General features: G+C 24.4%; 1 protein-coding gene across 1 annotated transcript; it reads right to left on the reverse strand.

The window, feature by feature from the left end:
• Positions 1-2,311: 2,311 nt before the first annotated feature.
• Positions 2,312-9,004, reverse strand: LOC114174140 (uncharacterized). The gene is made up of 9 exons (XM_028058912.2): positions 8,928-9,004; positions 8,433-8,640; positions 6,835-7,103; positions 6,215-6,379; positions 5,417-5,611; positions 4,398-4,623; positions 3,592-3,860; positions 3,118-3,282; positions 2,312-2,687 (listed from the first exon to the last, which is right to left on the reverse strand). The coding sequence occupies exons 2-9, from the start codon at positions 8,617-8,619 to the stop codon at positions 2,463-2,465; spliced, it is 1,701 nt and encodes a 566-aa protein (XP_027914713.2). The 5' UTR covers positions 8,620-8,640; positions 8,928-9,004; the 3' UTR covers positions 2,312-2,462.
• Between the last annotated feature and the right edge of the window lie 3,231 nt (positions 9,005-12,235).

Below are 12,235 nucleotides of genomic sequence, written 5' to 3' on the forward strand. Positions count from 1 at the left end.
TATTATGAAATAGTTTTTAAAGTTTTGGCAACCAAAATAATTGGTCTCTAATTAGAAAATCACTCTTTAACATATTTTTGGTTACTAAAATTGATCATTATTTAAGAGTTTTTTTGTAATAGTACTTTTATGATGACAATAACTTGTATTTTTTATGTTGACAACTTTAGTTAGGGTTGGACAAAATAAACCAAGCTGCAATGCACTACCAAAAACTATATTGAACTAAAAACACAACTCGCATGAATCGCATTGAATTGAAAAATAGTTCAGACGAACTGAACTGAACTGTTTTTCTTAAAAATAAACTGGACTGATCTGCACTACACTGAACTGTACTACACTATATTATGAACTGAACTAAACTGTTATAAACTGAATTGTTTTATGAATTGCACTACGTAAGAACTGAACTGCACTATTTTTGCACTGAACTACACTAATTTTTAACTTAACTACACTATTTTTGAATCGAATTGCATTGATTTTGAAAAAACTTCACTATTTTTGAATCGAATTGTACTATTTTTGAATTGAACTGAAATGCATAGTAGTTACCACCAAGACTCATCTGAATTGAACTGAACTGCACTAAACTGAACAGTACCATAATATGAACTGAATTGAACTGTTATAAACTGAACTGCTTTCCAAATTGCACTATTTTGAACTGCAATGCACTACTTTTGAACTACATTGCACTATTTTTGAATCGTTTTTGAATTGAATTGCACTAATGTTGAACCAAACTACACTATTTTTTATCCGAACTATACTATTTTTGAATTGAATTGTACTACTTTTGTACTGAAATACACTATTTTTAACCTAAATTGTACTATTTTGAACCAAACTACACTAATTTTATTCTATGTGATTATAACAATCTAACTTTTATAATTTAAAAGTTTTTATGAAATAATACTTAAAAGTGTTTAAAAAACTACAAGATCATACACAACATGATACATTTTGTATTTTAGAAATTCTATTTAAAATAAACATAGTATTTCAATACACCAATGCTAAAATATTAATATATCTTAATACATAATTTATAATTTATGTAACTAAAAATTAATTATTTAACTAAAAATTAGTAAAATATATTAACTTTTATAATTTTATATATTTTTATTTTAGGTAACTAAAATTAAATCGGAAACTAAATTAAAAATATGACAAATTTATATTTTTACATTTTTTCTTAAAAACATAATATATTTACAATTTTGTTTCTAAATATAACATATTTATATATTTATAAGTGTATCATTAATTTCATATAAATAAAATTTAATTTTTATTTATTATATATACTTTGCAAATAAATTTGAATTCTCGCTGATAGTGGTAATTATTTTATAAACATCCTTTTAAAAATATTATTATTATTCTTGCTGAATTCATTTATTTATAGCTAGAGTATAGTCATATTTATATTCTTCTATAATTATTCTACTCTTTGACAACTTAATTAATTGTTTACAACATCAACAGAGTAAATTAAATATACATTAAACAATGTATTAACCAAAATCAATTTGTGAAATAATATTACAATTTCCAAATATCAATTTCTTTAAAAACAAAAAGTATTATTCTTACAAAATATGGAAATTAAAATGTAATAATATTAAACTAGAAAAAAGAAAAATTCATTTAAAATTCACGTCTACCAAACCAAATTCTAAATTGATCGAAATTAACTAAATAGCTAATTTCGGGTGGTAATCCATCGTAATTGAGATGGTGGTTTAGTTAGGTATATAAAGAATAAATTTGGATAATATTGTAAAAAGAAAAATATTTAGTTCATGCTAAAGCTTTTGTTACAGGAGTCAAGTGGCAGTAATAGGAATCAGTTTCGCTTACAACATTAAAAAAATAAAGGAAGAGTTCAGTACAGTTATGTGAGTAGTTAACTGTTATGGGTTTAGTTTTTCAAAACTTAAACTAATAAATAGTATAATTCAATTTTCCTATTAATGGTTCAGTTAGTTTTAGTTTAATAAAGTTCAATTAACTATAGTTCAGTGAAGTTAAGGTTTTTTTTCTCAGCCCTAACTTTAGTACATATAATTTTAATTTGGATCCACATAATAATAATCATATATTTATTATGTTTTTATACATTTTTCAATATTCATATATTACGTATTTATCACGTATCGTATCTTATTATTTTCAAAATCGACATATCGGATACGTGTCATCTCCGATACACATATCGTATCTGTGCATCATAGTTCTCTACCCTTCAATATAACCCTAAAATATTTAAAATTAGAGGCTGTAAATTTCTCTTCCATCATAAATAATCATACATTTTATTTATTTGAATCATACATTTTATTGTTCGGAATACAGTGCTTTGAATGGTAAAATACATCACACATTTTTCACACAGATAATTGTATATATATACACACACAGAAATAGCCTTACAAATAGTGCTAAACTCAGAGAACGTGGCAACTAGATATTACTTGTCGGAGCATAGGTTGTAGTCGGGGCATAGATGGTCTTCTATTCGCTGACTCAAGATTAGATCTCAAAGTTTGAATTTCATTATTCAACATAGCTTGTGTTAACTTAAAATTTTCTTCAATCTTAAGTCTTTCAACTCTTTCTTCTTCCAACTTTTCCGAAAGATTTATAGTTTGTTGATTCAGCTTTGACCCTTCCTATATATTAGAATAAAATTATCATTTGCAATAACAGAAGAACAATAATAAAGTAATATTTAATATTCATACTCATATTTTTTTTCATATATGCAAATACTTATACACGAGTATATTATTATTTTTATTATGTTGTAGAAGCATATTTATTGCTTAAGTTATGATATCGTCTAATATAATACTGAAAAAATACTTAAAATTACAAATGACAAAATCAATTCCCCCTACTAAGTTGATCAATCTAACACGATGAAATAAAATGACTTCAACTTGATCTAACCAATATCTCCTTTCATAAGTCAAAAGTTTTGTTTTAGCTCATCATATGCTTTTGTTTGCATTTACATTTTATTATTTAGTTTAATATCATTTTGTGGAGTATCTTTTAATCAAATTTAAGAAATATTTTCAGAATTTATAAACTCTTTACCTGTGATTTCACAAATGTTTTATTTGTATATGGTTGTCCATTATTCTTTAATATAACCATGTTCACAAGATTGAGAAGCTGCTGAACTTGTTGTAGTTGCTTTGTTTCATCCTTAGTTTTGTTATCAAATAGCACTTTGCGATTATCACATTGGTGTAAAATATGCTACAACAATAATGGAACAATATTAGAATTCTATCAAAATCATCAAAATTCTAAATATGTAATCAAAAAATAACATAAAATTGTATTAATAGGATGACTAATAGTTAAACATGTAATTGAACAATATGTCAATAATATGATAATTCTTGGTTTATTTAAATATAATTTGCAGTTACTTTGATTATATATATATATATATATATATGTGTGTGTGTTAAGTTATTTTTTCAATGACAACTACTATAGATTTAGGAATAACGAGAATAAACAATTGTACATATTCATTTAAATCATAATACAATAAGATACCTTAAGAGTCTGGGGACATTCTTCACCTAAATAATCATCCAATGTCACTTTGTTATATTCAAGCTCATCTCCTCCAGTGAAAACTATGATCATGTAATCAATTATTTTGTGTCCAAATAATGTTTGCAAGACACGTAAAGTAGCTTGTTCCTCTTCAGAAAAACGAGTTCTAACAGAAAACACCACAAGAATTGCATGAATTCCATCTTTAGCCAAATCCAAACACTTAATCATTTCTTTCTCAACATAATCACTTCCATCAAATAGTCCTACAAAATATAGAAGACAAGACATAATTACTTTAACTAAAAGCAAAACAATCAAAACTTAAAAAAAACATACTTTTCAAAGATAGAAAAACAACATTAATATATATATATATATATATATATATATATATATATATTATACACACGTTCATAGACATAAATCATTGTTATTGTTAATGACTAAAAATTTAAAACTAATTTTTCAAAAGATAAAAAATTATAAGAACAAAATCAAGGAATTAAAACTAAAAACATTTTATTTTTGGCCTTCAAAATATATTTAAGCATCAAAACAAGACAAACGTATCAAATAACAAAAGTGGGATTTTAGTAACACTCTTTCTAATATATTTATTGTGATGTTGGGTAGGTTTATTTTTCAGTTGTTTTGATTTAGATGTAATTTTCATTATATTTTAGTTAATAAAAAACATAATATTGTTAACATTTATAAATATTCAAATAATCGAGGTAATTAAATTTGTTTTAATATAAATCAAATACAAATTATACAATGAATTATAAGTAAGAGATTACCTGGAGTGTTAATAACATTAATAATTGATCCATCTTTTGTGACATTTTTTTGTATTTCACAAATACGTGACATACTAGAAGAATATCTATTTGATTTAAAAACATTTCTTCCGAGAATGCTATTTGCAGTTGCACTTTTGCCATTTCCAGTTCGTCCAACTAAAACTAGAGTCTTCTCTTCATTACACAAGGATTTGCGTTCTATCATATCAAATTCAGGTTGCAACTGCAGGTTAAAAATAACATAAATAAACAATAACAAATAATATGTTGAAACAATTACAAAATTATTTTAAAACATGAATTATATATAATGACATATGTTATCAAACATTGAAAACCATTTTATACTTGTTCAATGAAAACCTAAACTTGTTTAAGAAAGTACAAATAAAAACAAAGCATAGTGGAAAGTATAAGCAAATTGTGATTGAAAGTAACACATAATAATATAGATGCTGAAAAGGAATTAATTGCACAATGATAATTTTAAGTTAGAATCAAAAGATATGTGAAATCTACCTTTTCAAAGACTTCAAAAATTTGAAAAAATATGTGAAAGAAAGTTAAACTTTGTAAAGTGTTAGAGTTAGATTCACAAGTAACTTTGCATGGTAATATAATTGGAAATTTCCAAGTTAATCCATGTCATTGTCCTAAGCTTATATAATATAAATTTCCAAGTTCATTTCAAACTCATTTAATATGAAATTAATGAAAAACTATAAGCACATTTATTATCAACTTTGTAAAAAAAAACCTTAATATTTTGATAACATAAATTAATAAAAGAACTTTGAATTTGTGAAGCTCAATTGGTAAAAATTTCTCCACCCACACTATGACCCTATTATATTTAAAATTAGAGACTCAAAATTTCTCACAGATCATAAATAATCATACATTTTACTTATTCAAATATAATACTTTGAATGGTAAAATACACAAGTGTATACAAAATACTTGAGCATCGAAGATAAAATAATGTTAAATTAGAGAATGTGATAGTTAGAAATTACTTGTCGTGGTACACGTGGCCTTCTACTCGTTGGCCTTCTATTTGTTGACTCAAGATTATACTTCAAAGTTTGAATTTCATCATTCATCATAGTTTGTGTTAACTTTCCATTTTCCTCAATCTTAAGTCTTTCAACTCTTTCTTCTTCCAATCTTTTCAAAAGATTTGAACTTTCTTGTTTCAATTTTGATCCTTCCTATAAATTGAAATAAAATTATAGTTTATAATAACAAAAGAACAATATCAAAGTAATATTAAATATTCAAACTCATATTTTTTTATATGTGCAAATACTTACATATGATTATATTTTTATTACATTGTAGAAGTATATTTATTAAAATTTTCAATTTTTGTACTTTTTTTCGGTTTATTAAACTTTTAAGGGCATGATAACAAATACCAAGAAAAAGTTAAGAAATTAAAATGTCAATATTTTTTTTAATAATATATGCAAAATAACATTATTTTAATTTATTTTTTACATCACCACTCCATAAAAATCAACTAATCAGAACAAGAACAAAAAAATTCAAAATTATTTCATAACCCCGGTAGCACAAATAAGGAGTTTCTAGTCATCACAATATAACATATTAATCTTAACATAACTAACATGCTAAACTACACAAAAAATCACTTCAACTTAATTTGTAATCATTCTTTTATTTTAAAAAGTCAAGAAAAACCTAAGAAAGTTTGGATTTGCATTTTAGTTTTTTTTCTTAAAGATTTTCTTTTGTAGTGCCAATTTTTATAAAATTTCAAAGAAATATTCATAATTTATAATTTTTTTTACCTGTGATTTTACAAATGTTTTATTCGTATATGGTTGTCCATTATTCTTTGATATGATCATATTCATAAGATTGAGAAGTTGTTGAACTTGTTGTAGTTGCTTTGTTACATCTTTAGTCTTGTTATCAAAAAGCACTTTGCGATTGTCACATTGGAGTAGAACATCCTACAACAATATTAAAACTCTATCAAAATCATCAAATTTCTAAAGTTCTATACAATCTAAGAAATTAAGACAATATATTAAATAAATGAGTAAGAGTTATGCTTGTTATCGAATAATATCTCTATAATATAATAATTTTTGATTATTTAAATATAATTTATGTACACATTTGTGAGTTAAATATATAACTATATTTTTTAATCATATATTAAAAAAATTAAATCAAATATATAGAGAAAGAGAGACAAGGGTGAGAATTTTAAGGTAAGAAGTTAGAACTAAACTTGAATGATGCAACTATAGACATATTGTTATGATTAAGAGTTTATTAATATTCATATAGTCACATGCATTTATTTTTTTAATTTTTTACAATATGTATAATAACAAGAATTATCAAGAATAATGAGAATAAACAAAATTAAATATATAAATTTATAATAATTGTAAGATACCTTAAGAGGTTGTGGACATCCTTGACCTATATAATCATCTAGCGTCTCTCCATTATATTCAAGTTCATCTCCACCAGTGAAGACTATAATCATGTAGTCAACAATTTTTTGTCCAAACAAAGTTTGCAAGACACTTAAAATAATTTGTTCCTCTTCAGAAAACCGAGTTCTAACAGAGAATACCACAAGAATTGCATGAATTCCATCTTTAGCCAAATCAATACATTTGATTATTTCTTTTTCGATAGAATCACTTCCATCAAATAGTCCTACAAAATATATTAGTTTTTTAGATTTAAGATTAAATTTTTTATATTGATACAACTATGCAACTTATGTCTCACCAAAATAAATCACTATAATTTTGAATCGTTGAATGATTTTTACTAAAAACAAAAAAAGTAGCTTAAAGAAATAATTATACCTTTCAAACAAAATAAAACAAAATTAGAATATATGCTTGTAGACATAAACCTTTGTTGTTATTATTTGAAAAGTAGAAAACAAGAACAAAAAAATGTGATGAATTTTTTTTCAAATATAAAAGAAAAAAAAAGAGATTGAGGAAAATTGGTACTAGTACTCTTTCTGATATGTTTACTGTGATGCTAACAAGAGTAGAGATGTCAAAATGAGTTTCGACCTCTGAGCCAACTCGGCTCACCATGGGTTTGAGCCGGGTTGGGTTGAGAAAAATTCAGTTTTTTCAAAAGTGTGTTGAACTCAACCTGGCTCACTTAACTCACAGGTTGAAGGTAGGGTTAACCCACCAACATTTTTTTACAATTTTTTTAATTTTTTAATAATTATTTACTACTCCTATTTATATAGGTTCATAATTTCATATTTTTAAATGCTGGAATATTTCTCAATAATATTTGAATAGTTTGAATGTTTAATTAATTTGATTGTGAAGTTATATATATATTGATATTTTAATCTTTAACTATAATATTCATAGTAAATTACTCAAGCAACCATCCTATAAACAAATTTTTCTAGATTAGCATGACAAAAATGTGTAGTTTTTTTTTGTTTAGATTTGTTGAATAGCATGACAGAAAGTATGAAATATTAGTCATGTTTTCTTGGATTATACGGATACTTTCTTAGAAATAATTCATCATTTATCAGTTCTTTATTTTACTGTGATTGTCATCTCATTAGTTGCTTAAAAAATTATTTAAATATTTGAATACTTAAAAATAAATATTTTTTTTTCGTGGGTTGGTGAGTCAACCCACTTAACCCACCAACCCGTGGTGGATTGAGCTGGGTTGCAAAATTTCTGGCTCACCATAAAATGAGTCGGGTTAGGTTCACTCATTTTCAACCCGGCTCGTGGTGAGCCAACCCGTGTGAGCCGGGTTGGCTCACTTTGACATGTCTAGACAAGATAAACAAGTGTTTTGTAATATTGAATAAGTTTGATTTGTAAGTTGTATTGATTCAAGAGTGAGAATTATTAAACTATGTAATTTTCAATAAAATTTAGCTAATAAGACAGAATATTATTAGCATATTGAAATAATAAAAAATAGCACTTTAACTTAAATCAAATATAAATTATATAATGAATTATATGTAATTCGAATTACCTGGAGTGTCAATAACATTAATAATGAATCCATCTTTTGTGACGGTTTTTTGTAGTTCACACATACGAGTTCTTGATTTAAAAGCCTTTTTATTGAGAATGCTATTTCCAGTTGAACTTTTACCATTTCCGGTTCGTCCAACTAAAACTAATGTCTTCTCTTTATTAGACAAGGAAATTTGTTCCATTATATCAAATTCAAGTTGCAACTGCATATTAAAAATCACAAAAAAAAAAATAATAACAAATAATATGTTAAAACAATTAAGAAAATAAAATATTTTGAAGCACAAAATATAGTGCATATATAATTATAATTATAATGACCTTTAAATAATTTGAGAAACTTGGTTTTGTTTGAATTATCTAATTTTGATAACCATTTTATAGTTGCTCAAATAAGAAACTAAACTTGTTTAAAAGCATACAAATGAAAATAAAGCACATTAAAAAGAATAACCAAAGTGTGAATGAAAGTAACAAGATAATAATATACCTTTGAATAATTTGAGAAACTTGGTTTTGTTTGAATTATCTAACTTTGATAACCATTTTATAGTTGCTCAAATAAGAAACTAAACTCGTTCAAAGCGTACAAATGAAAATAAAGCACATTAAAAAGAATAATCAAAGTGTGGATGAAAGTAACAAGATAATAATATACTTGTTTGAAAGTATCAAGATAATAATATACCTAATATGATATATGAAAAAGGAATTACTAGTGCAATGATAATTCTAAGTTTCAATAAGAAGAAATGGAAAAGGAATTAATAGTGTAATGGCAATTCTAAGTTTCAATAAGAAGAAATTTTGCAAGTTACTTTTTGTAGAAACATGAAACCTATATCTTCAATACTTAAAAAAAAAAAAATATGTGAAAGAAAGAAAGTTAAAGTTTGCAAAGTCTCCAAGTTAGATTCACAATCATCTTAATAATTTCAAATAAATATTCCATTTCGAAATGCACTTCGTTAGCAATTCTAGCAGATTTATATTCTTGTGTAAAACAAATTTATTTATATTTATTATTAATTTTTAAGTGTGTGTACATATCTAAAACTAAATTTTTTAATGATATTAATATTAATATATTTGAATGGGATTAAATTTTGAAATCTGTAAATATATAATAATATTATATATCATTATTATCATTTCTTGAATTTTTAATATAATTATATACAATTTTCACTTATCAATTTGTAAGTTTGTATCGAAGGACATATGATTGTTCTTATAAAGCATATTATACTTACCAAGTGAATCTACCCTCTTTTCAATTTTTTTAAAAACAAACTAAAAAATCACGAAATGAATACCAACAAATCTATATCTTGATCTTCTAATTTATTAAGACAAAATTATAAATCAAGCCACATAATTTTAATATGTTAGAAATAAGGTTGATATGTTAAAATAACTAAAATTTATATTTTAAATGATTTTATTCAATTTAAAATTTGTTTTAATCCATTAAAATTGAATAAGTTTGCCTAATTTTATTTTAAGTTTAAGTAATTTCAATCACTTCATTCATGATTTAAATAAAGGGTTAAATATGTTTTTTGTCCTTCAACTTTTAGTAAATATTTGAATTAGTCCATCTTGAAAATCTTGAACCAATTTAATCTCTCAACTTTGTAAATGCATGAATTTAGTCATTTTAACCAAATTTTATTAAGTTGAATTGACGTTTCAAACACATTCATTATAGCATTTTAGTTTGTTTACACAATTTGACACATTTTAGTTTCAATATTAGTTGAAAAACATGTTTGAAACATCAAATAAACTTAAAAAAAAATGGTTTAAATGACTAAATCCATACATTTCTAAATATGAGGAACGGAATTGGTTCAAAGCTTCTAAGAAGCACTAATTTCAATCTTCACGTTGAAGGACAAAAACATATTTAACTCTTAAATAAATTAAAAGGTTAATTTTTTGCAAACCTCACTAAATCATAATTCAAACTATCTAACTCTTTCATATAAACTTGCACTTATAACATAATATTAACACATTAAAAGACATTAATTATGCATCTTATGATTATCATCAATGGTGCACAATTGAAACTAAGGTATCCTGTACTTTTATTAATGATCACTCATAAAAATTCTTAATAAGTGCATAAATAGTATTCCCAACTACAATCTGAATATAAGTGAATCCTTCATTATAATTATAATAAAAGTTGGACATTTGAAACCATATACGATGGAAGAGGGGGTGACAATGGTTTATGAGTAAGGGGTTAACTTTTCAATTTTATTTTTGTATCTTAAATGGGTAAAATATTAAAACAAAAATAAAATTATAATAAACATCATCAACCAAAGTTTCACATTCGTGCCATTATGATCACATACATTTTTTATCATCAATTTGAAAAAAAAAAAAATACATAAAGCCATTTTTTAAAACGTGAGACAAATTTGAGAATATTCAAAATAGTAGGACGAGTGAAAAATATCTCAAATAGTGAGACAAAATAAACTATTAAACATTAAAGATTAAAACAAATTGGTTGGTTATAGTAAGTCTGAAAGTGTTTCTTGAATATGATAGGTTAGCTCGTCTTGTCCCATGTTTTACTAACTATCAAACATATTAACTTTTGGGGTTAAATATGTTTTTGGTCTTTTAACTTTTAGTGAAAATTGAAATTAGTCTCTCTTGAAAACCTGGAACCAATTTAGTCACTTATCTTAAAAAATGTGTGAATTTAGTCATTTAAACCAAATCTTTTTAAGTTTATTTGACATTTTAAATGCGTTTCTCATCTAACACTGAAGCGAATGTGTCAAACGATGTAAACAAACTAAAATACTATAATGAAATGTATTTGAAACGTAAGATAAACTCAATAAAATTTTGTTAAAAGGACTAAATCCTCACATTTACAGAGTTAGGAAACTAAATTGGTTCAGGGTTTCTAAGAAAGACTAATTTCAATTTTCACTAAAAATTTGAAGGACAATAACGTATTTAACCCTAACATTTGTAATCTCTGAATAAAAGTAAGAAAAATTTGCAAACATTAAATATTAAAGATTAAAAAAAGTTATTAAACAATCTTATACTTGTGGCTCAAAACAAGTTATTAAACATTAAAGATAAAAGAAACTTGGTTAGGCCACATGAAAACCTAACTTGAAATCTTTGGAAACTTTTAGTTAGTGGATTCCACGTGTGTTCTTGAGGCTATCTTCATTTTCTATTTTTCCAAGTTTTTTGAAAGACAATTATACTTTTCTTTCATTTTTAACTTAATCTTCGAGTTATCTTTTTTGTTCTTTTATCGCTCTTTTGGTTTAGGTATACTATTTTCTTGTTACATTCAAACACACTTCGATTTTACTTAAGATGCTTGATTATTTTTATGTATTTTTCTTGAGTACACGACAATTATTAGAATTGGACATTTTATATAATGATATAATTGAAATTTAATATAACCATATATATATATATATATATATATATATATATATATATATATATATATATATATATATATATCATCCTTTTTATTTTAGTGTGTGCATCATGATTTTACATCACACACGAATTTCTTCAAAATATTTATAGGCATGAAATCATTACATCATTTTATCTTTTGATAGCAAATTACTCAATGGTATTACTTAATTTAACACAATTACTTGTTGATTTTGAGAGACACTTTATATCTTAAAGCTTATTTCATTCCCAAATGATTCACCTTAATTATCTATTATCCATAGAATCATGTTTATTTTGTTTATATATTTATAATTTATAATATTTTTTCTTTAT

The sequence above is a fragment of the Vigna unguiculata genome, chromosome 1 (assembly GCF_037176805.1).
Source record: "Vigna unguiculata cultivar grain cowpea cultivar isolate G323 ecotype 2 chromosome 1, ASM3717680v1, whole genome shotgun sequence".
Taxonomy (NCBI): domain Eukaryota; kingdom Viridiplantae; phylum Streptophyta; class Magnoliopsida; order Fabales; family Fabaceae; genus Vigna; species Vigna unguiculata.